At 41.9% G+C, this 15,280-nt stretch overlaps 1 protein-coding gene across 4 annotated transcripts in view; it reads right to left on the bottom strand.

Annotated features, from left to right (window-relative positions):
- Nucleotides 1-454: 454 nt before the first annotated feature.
- LOC121289728 (transcription factor COE2) overlaps nucleotides 455-15,280 on the bottom strand; it is a 260,228-nt gene continuing 245,402 nt past the window's right edge. For all 4 annotated transcript variants that reach the window (XM_041209384.1, XM_041209387.1, XM_041209385.1 and 1 more), the window contains one exon: nucleotides 455-722. In XM_041209384.1, coding sequence (XP_041065318.1) covers nucleotides 691-722 — 32 coding nt within the window. In that variant the 3' untranslated portion in view covers nucleotides 455-690. The remainder of the gene's footprint in view (nucleotides 723-15,280) is intronic.

Below are 15,280 nucleotides of genomic sequence, written 5' to 3' on the forward strand. Positions count from 1 at the left end.
TCCTGACCACAATCAGCTAACTCGGTCCACACAAGGAACTGAACCTGGGGCCTTCCTGTGATTTGTATGGTTCCATATCATACTCAGAGGTGCTGAAAACCATTCAACATATGGGAGAGCTTAGTAATTTCTGAATTACGGCCCAGATAAGCCGACAATAAAGGATACCGTCTCTTTAAATTACTGTAAAATTGCTTAAACAATTAACTTCTAATTTTACCACACACATCGAGCAATGTATTGACATTTTATTTAGCTGCATTTTAGAAAAAAATCTTCTATCTGTTTTACTTCAGTATCTAGTTTATAAGCCAACTCTCATATCCAAAGATTTACTTTTCTAACAGAAAAGAACTGCCACATTAACTGTTATACAAAATAGAAAATGGCATTTTTTAAGATTTCTCCCTCTTTCCCAGCAACCGCCCCCCCCTCCCCCACACTCCCCCACCACCTTTTCCGTCACTTCCATAAGTTTGAGGCAATTCCTGGAGTACAGATGAAACTGAGTTTTCCGCAACGCTGTGGGGAATTCACTCAGTCCATTTGACGAAGAAAGTCAGCTTTGTTCCTAGCTTCCAAAGGAAGGCCTGCTAATATTTTTGACAGCTGTGGATTCTGGTGATGGTGTTTTTGTAGTGGATGAACTTTGCTCCTTGGAATGCGATATAGTGACAGGAGAAAACAGTCTCACATTGGAGGAACTACGAGTCCAGTCATGGCTGGAAAAGACAGAGGGAAAATATAAACAAATGCACACATGTACTTGATACATCCGTTCCAGATAGATATAGAACACTGATATAACATGGCCAGGTCGGAGCTAACCAATTTTAATATATTTTAATGTATTTCTAAAGTAAAATTTTTGTGTTTTTATTTTGGTTTTAGATTTTGTTCTCCCTTCCTCCTGATGGCCCACTGGAATACAGTTTCTTAGGCACCCACTGTCTTCCAATACTTCACCAAAGGTCCACGTGAGCCAAGACAGCAAGTATTGATAGCACGTTTATCAGAGCCAAGTCCTCATCTAATGCCTGAACAACTTGCTCTTTTCAATGTAATTACCAGAACTGGGCTGAGCTTCACCTTCCCACAGTCCACCAAGTTCAATTAACGCATGTTAAATGCAATCTGCTAACATAGCAAGGAGCAGGACTGAAACCTTGGGCAGAATCTTTTTGAGGCGTTGGGATCTCGCCTGCCAGCTGGCAAGCCGGTGAGAGACCCACACTGGCTGTTTTTGGGAAAGCCCGACAAAGCACAAGCCAATTAGGCAGTGTTGAGGCCTTCCCCTGGAATCAAGACTCCAGGGGCGAAAGTCTCACTGAGCGAGAGCTTCGGCCAGAGGCCAGCAGCTCTTGTGCGCAGCATTGCCACTGGGGAGGCGTATCTGCTGCTGGAAGAACAGCCACCAGAGTCCTGGGATTGCAGAGCGACAAAGGCCACAGGTAAGTAACGTGGAGGGGGGTTTTTCTCAGGGTGGGGGGTCACGTGGAAAGGGGTGTAGGCTGATCGGCAGGAAGGGCAGGGGGAGTGGCTCTCAGTGGGCCCCCTCTTCCCGATGTCCAGTCCCTCGATCAGGTAATGAGCATCTTTGATGGAGGGAGCCTCCCGACCCCTGGAGGTGAGAAGCTGATCGCATGGTTTTAGCTGCTGTGCATGCCCCATGGTGACAGGCCCACCTGCAGCTGGATTTGTATCAGCGGGGGGCAGGATAAGGTCCTTAAGTGGTCATCAATATGGCATTTAAGTGCCTCAACTGGCGGCAGGGCAGGAAGGCCGGCCGTGGGCCTTCCCGCCCAGAATGTAAATCTGGTGGAAGTGGGAAGGCAGCGGGGTTCAGGTGCACTACCATCCCACCTAATTAAATGCCTTTCCCTCTTCCAAGCTCGCCACCAGAGAGAGCCAAAGATTCCACCCCTTGAATGGTGCTTTACTCCATGAGAACACATGATGGTATTCATTTGAACATGTTCTTTTCTCATTCTTGGATGCTCATTTGGGCTTTGTTAGTTGCAAGGAAGGGGTGTTAAAGTAGCCTCTTCATCCTTTCCTGTCGAACTCTCGCCTTCACCTTGCTCCATAATCCCCTTCTGCAAGCAGCAAGAGAAAGCCAGCAGGTCCAATAAACTTTCCTGTTAGATCAATCCCATCTGCCTTCTTACACTTCCCTCAATCTCTTCCCTTTTCAAAAATTTATCTATTGCTCTTGAATCTACTTAAACTTCGATAGCCTTTGCGAGAACTTTACTACCCTTAAACTGAAAAGTTTTCCCTGATTTCCCTCTGAATTCTTTTAACTTGTGCCCTTGAATCCTTTGCTACAATTAGCGTGGATCAGCTTTGGAAATTGTCATCATAATTTGCTATCTTTAAAGTCTCCTAATCCCTAGAGAACACAAGCCCAGTATCCTTAAAGTTTCCTTAGGACTTAGGTTTCTCATATTCTTGAATAATCTTGGTCATTTGCCTTTGTTCTCTTTAAGCCTCATAATATCCTTCCTTGGAGGTAAGAGAAGCTATATAATGTAGTCATGCTGGCTTTGACCATCATGTTATACAGTCACCTTGCAAGTCTTTTAAAATCTGCCCTGCATCACTTTGCTCATGCAGCCTCGGAACCTTATTTCCAGGTTGAGGTGCATCCGATCATGGGAGACACATACTGCTGATGCACCAGTTGATGTGCAGTGAGGGGCTAAGCACTCCTTCCTTTACTCACTTTGCCTGGAATCCCAATTATATTAAAGAAATGTAACTCACTGAAAACTGCTTGTGTGCTATTGTATCAGATGTTATAAATTGGGCAACGTTTGCACAACAGAAACTGGCTTATATTACAGAATAGAAATGGAATGTTACAATACAGATTCGAACATATCAAAGGTGATTCATGCTGATAATTATAAATATATTATTTATTACAAGCCTCAAACATTTAGATACATCAATAATTTGGGGTGTGTTCTCTGCAATGTGTTTATCTCAGACTAGTTTTAACGTTCAATGTAAAATTGGTGCATACAGACATTTTTCCCCCCTCCATAACCCCTCAGGTATTCAATGCACTTAAACACTAACAGGCCCTTTGAGCCAGGGGAAGCCTAATTTTTTTGTTGTTGTTAAAATTTCTGGCCTGCATGGGTATTGGAACACGCAAAGTGAGGTTCAGAGTCAGTCCCTGGGCAGTCATCTTTTGGTTAGAATTTGACTGGAATCTTTAATCTCCCAACACACCATGCAGACAACCTGAGGTGTGACCCACGGGCTGTCTCCGTTCTTACGTGACATGTCTGACCTTCTCATTATTGGACGCGAGATGGTTTTTATCATGGGGATAACTGTTTAGAAACTGTTGTTTAGGAAGTACCGCAGAAAGAAGGCATAACCTCAAGCGCATTTTTTTCTACTGCAAAAGCCTGCAAAGTTTTTTCCAAATTGAACTCAATTGCATTAAATTAATTTTAGACAGTTGATATTTCCATCTTTTCACTTAGAATGGAAGGGGTGGTGTGGAAATTATGAATGATCAAAATTCGAGTTTTTGGATGTGTATCTTAAATTTGCTGACAAACAGTGGCAACGATTTATAGTATTTTAAAGGTCCTGGTGTTCCATACTGCTGACAACAGGATTACCTCTTGTCATACCTGATGATACTGAAGTGGGCTTTGTGTAACCTGAAACAAAACTGGACAATCTGAATAAACTTTAAAAATTGAGAAGCTGAAGCCACAGTGGAGGCTACCAACACATGGGGAAGAGTAGAAGAGGGGATAAGGTAGGTAAAGTTAAAGGGTAGATTAAGATTGGGCCTTAAAAGACCATAGGTTGTAGGAGAATAGGAAAACTGAGAGAGATTAAAAATAATCCCACACTTTTTTTGGTCCTGTGGAGGGATAAGTTAGAGTGTAAGAAATGGTACAATGCCTTTCATTTAATCAGAGTGAGGATCCAGAGTTGGGGGACGTGCGCATAATCGCTATGTTTCTGGACTAGCAATCTAGAAGCCTGAACTATTGCTCTTGAAACATGAAACTCATCACAGCAGCTGGGAAATTTAAATTCAATTAATTACATAACATCTGGAATGAAAACCTGATATCACTAATGGTGACCATCAAACTACTGAATTGTCATAAAAATCCATCTGGCTCACTTCTGTCTTTTAGGGAAGAAAATTTACTGTCTGTACCCAGTCTCGCCTACATATGACCCCAGATCTCTTTCTCTAGTAGCCCCTCAAAGCAAAGAGAATGCTTGCCACAGAGTCCCATGGCAAGAACCTGTGTGTGGAGTCATTTAACATGGGGCGGCTTTTGGGCTGCGACTACCCCACAGTCCTGATGGACTAGGGGACTCTCCTGATCTTACCAACTGTCATAGGCATATTGGAAGGTTGATAATCAACCTGTTTGGTCACACCTTCTGTGGCCATCAAGTCCTGCAGTGGGACTTAAACCTGGACCTTTTCACTTAGAGGTAGGGATGCTACCACTGCGCCACAAGACCTCCTGACTCCAAGCCTACATCAGTGCGTTTACCATCTGAAATGGCCTAACAAGCCACTCTGTTGTATTCAAGAAGGCGGCTTGCTACCTGAAGGACAATTTAGGGTGGGCGGGAACTGCTGGCCTTGTGATGCCCACATCCCCAAAAATGATAAAGAAAAAGTATGCAGAGGAGGAAGAAGATGGAAGATGGAGGATAAATTTATAAATATTTATAGAAAAGACAGAGAGAAAGAAAGGTTAAGATGGTGAGAGAAAAACTACCTATCAATGTACTTCTGTCTGGAAGTACAACACTGCACAGAACAACACGCACAGAAGAAACCAGCTTAAATGGTTTATTGAGCAACTTCAGATGGCTCAAAATCAGTTATTTCCAGCTTGATGCACAAATTAGAATGTAAAAGACTGATATTCATGTGGAAATCAGATGGTAGACACCTACTGTGGGTCTGAAGGGCCTGCTCTGTCCAAACCTAGCTTGGGATTATCATGGTGTTCTGAGCACATGAAATATTCGTTCATCTTTCCTCCACACCAGTGGTGCATGAATACCTGCATTTTCCTCAGTGCTTTAGTTTTGGCAGCTTAAATATTCAGGTTCAATGTAGAAGCCAAACCCTCTTTTTTTTAAACTAAAATTTGCCAAGCTTCCCTAATGGCCTGTTGAACCAAATGTGATACTGAGCCACACACCTGGTGGATCTCAGGTTCAATTCCAGTCTATGTTGCATTTGCTGACCGCAACAAGCCAGCAGTTGGGCTGCTCCTGTGCCCCAGTCTAGAGAAGTGGAGAAATTAACCAATTAATTGCTTTCCTGCAACATCTGCTGGAAAGCATCTGTGTTCTTGGACATCTGGGAAGACAACTGGATTCAGTTGTGATGTTTGTCATGTTGAATGATTTGCTAACACTCGCTGGTCTAGGCTTACACTTGAAGAACAGGTGATGTACTAGATGGACTCTGCTGCCCATATCCCAACTTGCACAAAATCCCGTTCATCCATCACACCTGTCCTCACTTTGGTTTCCAGTCCAGCAACATCTGGATTTTAAAATTCTCATCTTTGTTTCAAATCCCTCCATGGTCTCCTCCAGCCCTACAACCCTCCAGGATATCTACATTCCTCCAATTCTACACTCTTGCACATCTGATTTTAATTGCTCCAGCATGTACAGCTATGCCTTCAGCTGCCTCAACTCTAAGTTCTTGAATTTCCTCCCTGAACCTTTCCACCTCTTTACCTCATTCTCCTTTAAGGCACTCCTTAAAAACCTACCTGTTGGACCAAGCTTTTGATCACCTGTCCTGATATCTCCTGAGGTGGCTTGGTGTCAAATTTTGTTTGACAATTGATCCTGTGAAGTGGCATGAAATGTTTGACTATGTTAAAGACATGATATAAATGTTAATTTGTTGTTGCTGTACACGTATCAGCATCTTTAGAATTGGGGAGAAAACTGTGAGTAAGTGGTGGTGTTGGGGTGTGGGAGGTAGGGGGAGATGATCTACCTCAGATGTCCAATTAGAAATATATTTTTGCCGAAAGTACATATTCATATTTTCATATGTTCCAGAAAGAGTGGGTTAAAAAGCTTAGTGAAAAGTAAACTGTTAAATGCATCCCATTTAATGAAGCATTCTGTGAAGGGTGGACCACAGACTAGAATCCCCAGGGGAGTCCTCTTTGCTGAAAGCAAGGCTGGGGCAGGTAATATGATCCTGGTGTGCCTATCTCAAACAGCACACAATGTTGCTTCTCACTAAGACGCTTTGAGGATATCAAGGAACCATAGATCTCTCTGTTCCTTGCTCTGCTTTTAGCTAAAGCATAATTTATGTATAAAAAAATCTTTGGCCATTGTGTCTTTGCTAAAATAAACCCATTAGGTTTGAAATTTATTTTCCCAGCTTCATGACACAAAATCCAGTAGCTTTTTGAGACTACAATGATGTTTCTTTGAATAAGCAACCAGGACAGGGATCTCTGGTTGATTTCCCTCTCCATAGCCAAGGGCAATGAGACAATTGTAGCACCTTCCACTGCCACCCCAGGTCCACAAACTCAGCAGAGACTGAGGATTGAAACTGGCACATTCTTGATCAGAATAACATCATTTTCTTCAGAACTCATTTACAGCATCACTGGAACAAGGCTCTGCACTCCTGTAAATAATGTGACAGCTATGAGGTCACAACAGACTTCAGCTGTCTCTAGTCACTGTCTTTTTCATTTTGCTCTTGTAGTTTTCTTATAGGTTGCATGTTGTGAGGTTCTGGCTGTAATACAGTCTTCGGGCAGAATGTTACACCAGAGGGATTTTACGGTCCCGCCAAAGTCAATGGACTTTTGAAAGGCTTTCCACATTTCATGGCCCCGACTCCCCATCACGATAGATGTTGTCACGAACAAATTTAAATCTCCCTCTCAGTCTGTGACCCCATTCTGAAGCCCGAGAGAAGTGTTGCTGACCTTTTCTTTTGGAACTTGGTTGAGGGCTACTTTCAAATATCACCTTGAAGCAACTTCTCATGCTCTCTCTCCCTTCACCTCAGCATAGTTCTGGCAACAGTGCTGAGGCAGTGAATTATGAATTGAGGGCTAATGATACATAAAGTTGTAGGTATGTTGGGGTGAAGAGGAGGCTTCCTGCAAAAGTTCCTGAGGATAGGGTATTATGACCACCCTCACCCAACCCCCGAACCCCAGTGACTTCAGAAACTCTTGGCCATCCACAATTCTAATTTGAATATTGCTGCCATGTCTGGGACACTCTTGATGTCTCTCACAGTCTGAAATTGAATCTGGGAGATGGTGGAGTAGTGGGAATGTCACTGACCTAGTAATACAGAGGCACAGGCTAATGCTACAGCAACATGGATTCAAATTCCACTACAATGACTAATGGAATTTAAATTCAATTTAAAAATCTGGAATTGAAAGCCAGTCTCAGTAATGGTCATCATGAAACTATCAATTGTCATAGAAATCCATCTGGTTCTCTCATGTCCTTTAGAGAAGGAAATCTGTCATCCTTACCTGGTCTGGCCTACATGTGATTCGAGACCTACAACAATGTAGCTGACTCTTAACTCAGGAAATGGCCTAGCAAGCCACTAAGTTCAAGGGCAATTAAGAGTGGGCAACAAATTCTGGCCTTGCCAGTGATGCCCACATCCCCTGAAAGAATAAAAAGAAATAAGAGAAAGCTTGTTGTCTGATAGTCTCCAAGCATATTCTCCGAGTTGAATTATGAGCCTCCACTGGGACTGAGAGGAGCTAAAAATAACCACACTGGCCAGGGTGCCGGTTCCAACCTACTTCCAGGTCATTTTTGTGGATTGGATTGGGGTGTGGCAGGGCTACCTGTTGCAGGGTGTTCGATGCCAATAGGTAGGTCTTAATGAATTCTTAAGTAGTTTGATTGTATGTATTGATTAACAACAAGAACTATGTACATTAAAGTGTTCAAACTAGGAGCTGTCTCCATGCTTGCTTGCGCACATGGCTCTGTCCAACATTAGACTGACCCTGAGGTGTGGGTCATGTGTTCTCTTACATCAATGTGTGGGTGGTATTATACTCAATCCCACATTAACCCTATATGTGTCAGACCCTTATTCTACACCTCCCCCCAAATCTTTATCCAATTTATTTCAAGTTATTCTAATTTACCCAATGTATTTACATTATTACTACTACCTCATCTCCCTGCTTTAAGTCTCTGAGTTCATAGGATCAGGTGGTCTGGCGGACTTGTATATCTCGTTCGTACAATTATCAGAGGAGCAGTAAGCTCTGCTATTGCAGGTAAACTCGGTTAATTTGGGGGTTGTTTTACCATCTGGGTATCTTTTCATGTTGTTTTTCCATTCCTTGGTATTAGACCGCTCTTTGTCGATTCAGCAGTTGTCGTTGATTTATCCCATTCTTTTTCTGGCATGGATGAACACTGTGCTTGTCCACATAGCTTTTTTCCCTTTTCTTTTGTTGTGTGGCTTGCTGTGACACATATGGAATCTTCACTCCTAGTTATTTCATAATTTTAGCCAAATTTTTGATTACTTTCTTCTTTTCCCATTTTTTGAGCTCATGAATCTTTTCATTCAGCCCAGAAACAACTCTAGTAAGTTGAGTTGTTTTTGTTTCAGAATTAACTGTGGAACTCTTGTATAAGTTTAACAACTTCGCCCAGGCATTTAGTTCTTTTCGGAACCTTTCTTTCATGGTCACTGACTACTCCTTAGACTCTTTCAAATTACTTATTAGATCTTCAATCTGTTACATATAATTCACTTTTTCTGCTTTTAAAGTCTGGATTTGCTCTTCTATACTGCACGTCTCATCCTTCATATTGTTCAGAATTGACGAACGTCAAGAAGTTCATCTGCTCTGGTTGTTAATTCTGCTTTCAGCAACTGTCCTGATTCACCAGTCATTCCTTCTCCTGTTCCTGGCATTTTGCACAATGCTTACGAGAGACTTCTGATGCTTGAAGTTCATCAAGTTTTAAATTAAAGATCCATTTTTGCCGAATTTGTTTCCACAAGTTCATCATGCAAGCATTTCAAGTCCTCTTTCAAATGTTCTATCCTGTGAGCTGCATTCCAGTGTTCTCATTAGTTCTTGTTTTTCCTTATCAAATGCATCTTTCCTATGTGAAAGTTGATTCTTTACACTGACCAGTTTTCCCTTGGCAGAGTATAATTCCTCTATGCTATTGTTCAAGTTTGCATTCTATAATTGTGCTTCTGCTAATTGTTTTTGAGATCCTCACGCTCTTTTGTGAGAACTTCTACTTTCTCTTGCCATGCTAGGTTCTTGATTTTCATCTCTTGATATATCTTCTTGGAAATGTTGGCTGGAATTTTGCGGCCGCCTTGGGGTGGGACCCACTGCAGGAGATTCAGTGACCCAGCCAAAGTCCATTGACTTTTGGCAGGACTGGTCAGTCGCAGCAGCATGTGGTGCTGGAAAATCCTGCCCATAATGTTTTTCCAAGTTTTCTTTCAAATGTCCAAACATTTTCTTCAGCTCTGTAGTCTCTTTCTTGTACCTCTGTGACATGTGAATATTTTGTTTGTTCAGATTTTGAACAGTTTGATTCATTGATGACTTTAATGTCTCAAACGTTTTCAAGAGTCCCTACTCAGCTTGAATCTTGAGTTCAAATCTTGCAGTTCAATTTTGATACGAACATTTTCCAACCTTATTTCATTTTTCTTTTGCAGTGTTTCTTTATTTCAGGTTTCATCAGATAGCTTTCTTTCATTCACAGCCAGCTGCTCACTCCGCACTGTCACCTGTTGTGGTAGTTCAGGTAATGTGTCGGGATTTCCGAAAAGATACATTTTTGAGACTTCCAGGAAGTTCCCTGCCTCTCTGACACCTTTGTGTGGCTTACTTGAGTATTGTCATTTTTCACTTTCAGAACTTGACTGGAGGGTTTCTGTGCCTCTTTTTAAGCACTTTGCGCTCCACAACTTGAAAATTAAAATATTCGTCAAAGGCCTTTAATATTTCATCAAAGCTAGTTGAGGATTCATCAATGCACTGCATTGGGATTATTTCATCAGCAAGTTCACAAAACGAGTATAAAAAGGCATTAATCTGGACCTTTTCTGACTTTCTACTTAGACCTGATGTACTCCGGTAGTTTAAAAATGATCTTCCCCAGGATGCCAAATTTTCCATTAGGTTTGGCCCTTGGATGAGTCCAAACTGAACTGATAAATTGGATTTTTGATCCATGGTTAAAAAATTTAAAATGCAGGTTCAGCTTTATGAAGTTGCTGAAATTCAAGGTAATGCCGCCGTCTATTTGAAGACAAAGGATTTGCCAGGTAAAGCTCCCACTGCAATGGCGCTCACGCTCAGCCTTGAAAAAATTTTGGATTGACTAGCTTTACACTTCTCCATTTCAGCGCTTTTGGGTTGTGAAAGCTTTGAATCCTGGCCTTTGCTGGTCTTTAAAACTGATTCTTTGGTCATCGTTCTTCCGAATTAATTAATTTTTCCCCTCCTCTGAGTGAGCTCACACATGTTCAGGCACCAACTTGGAAATCTGGTTTCTCTGACAAAATTTTTAATTGGTAATTTCTGACCACTAAGCTATTGAAAAGTTTCTCAAGACTTGCTTTATCCTGGAATTTAAAAGTTTTAGCTCACCTCTGCTAGGACTGCTGACCCTGCATGCTGGGAATTGAAGCTGGACTTCCATGAGATCCTATGGAGTCTTCTGCTGAAGTGAGGAATTTAAAATTTCTGCTTTCAGCTTCCAAGTATTTCTTTTGAGCTTTTCCCTGGCGATTTTCCTCTGTGTGTCTGCTTATCGAGCTTTTCTTCAGGTCAGAATGCTTCTTTGAGTTTTTCTTTAGTCTTGCAGAGTTTTAGTTTGTCTCTGCATTTTTGCGAGGTTTCGGGTTTTTCCATTCGCTGCTGCCATGTTGTAAGGTGTTGGATACCGTTCAGTAGGTCTTAATGAAATCTTTGTCTTCTTAAATAGGTTAACTGTATGTGTTTATGAACCACAAGAACTATATACATAGATACAGTGAAGAATTCAAGCTAGGAGCTACCACAATGCTTACTTGTGCATTTGGCTTTGTTCAACACTGGACCAACCCTGGGGTGCGGGTCATGTGTTCTCTTACATCACGTGTGGGCAGCACTGTTCTCAGTCCCACATTAACCCTGTAAGTGCCAGACCCTTATCCTACACAATGCACCCACCTATGGTGGGTAGTCGACCTGACTCAATAAGAGCCACTTAAGGCCAATTATAGGAGGTCGACTGCAATTTTTTTGTTAGACTCTAGGTTCCTGCTGGAAGTAGGGACAGATTAGGTTCCTGGAGGTGGCCTCCCAACTGCGGTCCAGGGAGCCAGAGTTCCAGGCAGACCCAGAGGTCCTCCCTACATGCCTGCGCACAGGAGCAAAGATAAGCTATTTAACTGCAAGTACTGTTTAACTGCAAGTACTGTTTAAATTCTAAGTCTCATCCAGGGGGATGAGCAGGGAGATAAAAGCTATACACTGGCAGCAGCTGAAATTGTTAATTAAGGAAACTACCTTGAACTAGTCTTGCTGTACCTGGGCTCAGCTAGTCCCTTTGTTTAGAATATATAAATTCAGACATTCTCAATGTGACCAGCACTAAGTATGCAACCTTAACAGAGTGTGAGAGTTTGTTGAGCTGAGGGAGTTTGGTGAGGAGGTGAGGGAGGTGCTCCTCTGGTTTTTCTAACTTTTTCACCATGTAGGAACTGGTTCTTGCTCTTCTACAGGGGAAGAAGCTAGCTGTCTGATGAGTATCTGGTAAGTGGTCAAGGTCTATTCTATTCCTAAGGTTTAAAATGGTACAGGAATTTGTGATAGGTTTAATAAATATACATAAGAAAATAAATAATTGAATATAATCATTAAGTAATTAATTAAAGCATGTAAGTATGACAGGAAACGTGATATGTCATGGCTGCAGCAGGTGGGAACTCCTGGATATTAGCGTTATCCAGGGCAAGCACATCTGCAGCATGTGTCTGCGGATTGCGGAGCTTGGTCTCAGAGTCATTGAGCTGGAGGCTGAGTTGCGGACACTGCAACACATCAGGGAGGGTGAAATTTACCTGGTTGCTTTGTACCAGGAGGCAGTCAAACCCCTTAGGAAAGGGTCTTCTGATTTGTGATGTGGTCAGGGACAGGAGGGTGTGATTGCAGCTGAGGCAGGTAAGGGGACCCAGAGGGCAGGAATGTCAGCCTCTGCAATTGTCCAACAGGTTTGAGGCTCTCTCAGCTTGTTTGGATGAGAGTGTGGGGGTGGATGAGCTGAATGACCATGGCATTGTGGTACAGGAAGCTATTCAAGTGGGCCGAGCACTATCCTAGTTGTAGCAGAGGACAGTATAGGAAGGGAGATTGACACTGTTCTCTGTAGCAAAGAGTCTAGACAGCTATGTTACCTGCCTGGTGCCAGGGTTCAGGACATTTGCTTAGGGCTGGAGAAGAACTTGCAGTGAGAGGGGGAGAATCCAGTGGTAGTGCTCCATGTAGGTACCAACAACACTGACAGGACAAGGAAGGAGGTTCTGCATTGTCAGTATGAAGATCTAGGCACCAAATTAAAGGCAGAACCTCAAAGGTAATAAATTCTGGACTGAGGCATGTGCAAATTGGCATAGGACAAATAGGATTAGAGAAATGAATGCATGGCTCAAAGACTGGTGTGGGAGAAGTGGGTTCCAGTTTGTGGGGTACTGGCAGCAGTATTGGGGAAAGCGGAAACTGTACCGTCGGGACAGTCTACACCTGTACCATGCTGGGGCTGGTGCACTCACGAGCTGCATAACTAGGGAAGTAGAGAAGGTGTTATACTGAATAGTAGTGACAAGGCGTAAAATTTGGGAAGAAGTGGTAAACCAAAGAGCATCGACAAGGCAAGCGAGAATGGTACTAATACAGGAAATGATAAACAGACCGTGACAGGAAGGGACAGAGAGTACAAATCTAAGAGTAAATCAGCAGCTAAGACTAGATTTTCCAAAAATATTACAAGGACAAAATCAAAGGCTCTGTATCTAACACACGTAGCATTCGAAACAAAACAGATGAACTGATTGCGCAAATAGAAATAAGTAAATAAGATCTGATAGCTAAGTATAGAGACATGGCAACAGTATGACCTAGATTGGGACCTGAATATTGAAGGGTACGTGACATTTAGGGAGGACAGGAAATTAGGAAAAGGTGGAGGGGTGGCTCTGTTAATTAATGAGGTTTTGAGCACATTAGAGAGGGACAACCTCTAAGTTCAGGAAACCAGGATGTAGAAGCGGTTTAGGTTGAGTGGTCTACAGGTCCCCTAAATTGTGACTACACAGTAGGACAGAGTATGAAAGAAGAGATAATGGGAGCTTGTTGGAAAGCTATGGTGATAATCACGAGGGATTTTAATTTACAAATAGACTGGGAAAATCAAATGGGTGGAGGTAGTGTAGATGAGGAGTTCATGGAATATTTTCGGGATAGTTTCTTTGAACAACACATTCTGGAGCCAACCAGAGAACAGGCTATACTAGATCTGGTATTGTGCAATGAGGTAGGATTAATTGATAACCTCATAGTAAAAGCCCCCTATATAGCAGCGATCATAATATGATTGAACCTTACATTCATTTTGAGGGGATGATGGGTGTGTCCAAGACAATAAAGGCAATTATGAGGGCATGAAAGTGGATCCAGCTAAAGTGAACTGGCAAACGAGGTTAAGTGGTAGGTCAACAGATGTTCAGTGGCAAACATTTAAAGGGATATTTCAGAATACACAGAATAGATAAATTCCAATGAGAAAGAAAAATTCCAAGAGGAAGGCCCACCATCTGTGGTTAACTAAAAAAGTTAAAGATAGTATCAAACTTAAAGAAAAAGCATGTAATTGGGCAAAGGCAGGTGGCAGGTCAGAAGATTGGAAAGAATATAAAGAACATCAAAGAATGACAAAAAGATTTAAAGAGGGAAAAATTAGAGTACGAGAGAAAGCTAGATAGTAATATAAAAATCGATAGTAAGAGTTTCTATCGATATTTAAATAAGAAAAGAATTAAGAAAGTGTCCTATAGAAAGTGCATCTGGGGAATTGATAATGAAAAGTAACGAGATGGCGGATGAATTAAACAGGCACTTTGCATTGGTCTTCACTGTAGAGGGCACAAGTAACATCCCAGAAATAGCTTAAAATCAGGAAATGGAAGGGAGGGAGGAACTTGGGAAATTTACAATCACCAGGGAAGTGGTATTGAGCAAATTGTTGGGACTGCGGGCTGACAAATTCCTGGGTCTGGAGGAACGTCATTCTAAGGTCTAGAAATAAGTGGCTAGTGAGATACTTGATGCATTGGTTTTAATTTTCCAAAATTCCCTAGATTCAGGGAAGGTTCCATTAGATTTGGAAAGTAACAGATGTATCTCCTTTATTCAAAAAGGGAGGGAGACAGAAAGCAGAAAACTACAGGCCAGTTAGCCTAACATCTGTCATAGGGAAAATGTTAGAAGCTATTATAAAAGATGTTATAGCAGGACACTTAGAAAATTTCAAGGTAATCAGGCAGAGTTAGCATGGTTTTGTGAAAGGGAAATCATGTTTAACTAATTTATTGGTGCTCTTTGATGGAGTCACATGTGCTGTGGATAAAGGGAAACTGGTGGATGTACTGGACTTAGATTTCCAGAAGGCATTTGATAAGGTGCCAGATCAAAGATTATTGTGGTAAATAAAAGCTCATGGTGTAGGGGATAACATATTAGCATGGATTGAAGATTGGCTAGCTCAAAGGAAGCAGAGAGTTGGCATAAATGGGTCTTTTTCTGGAGGGCAGGATGTGACAAGTGGTATGCCTCAAGGATCAGTTCTGAGGCCTCAACTTTTTACAATTTATATAAATGACTTGGATGAAGGGACTGAAGGTGAGGTTGCTAAATTTGCTGACGTCACAAAGATAGGCAGGAAAATAAATCATGAAGAGAACATAAGGAGGCTACAAAGGGACAAAGATAGGTTAAGTGAGTGGATAAACATCTGGCAAATGGAGTATAATGTGGACAAATGTGAAATTCTCCATTTTGGCATAAAGAATAAAAAAGAAGCTTATCTAAATAGTGAGAGATTGCCCAGTTCTAAGATTCAGAGGGATCTGGGTATCATAGTGCATGAATCATAAAAGGCTCGTATGCAGGTACAACATTTAATTAGGAAAGCTAATATAATGTTA

The sequence above is a fragment of the Carcharodon carcharias genome, chromosome 17 (genome assembly GCF_017639515.1).
Source record: "Carcharodon carcharias isolate sCarCar2 chromosome 17, sCarCar2.pri, whole genome shotgun sequence".
Taxonomy (NCBI): Eukaryota; Metazoa; Chordata; class Chondrichthyes; order Lamniformes; family Lamnidae; genus Carcharodon; species Carcharodon carcharias.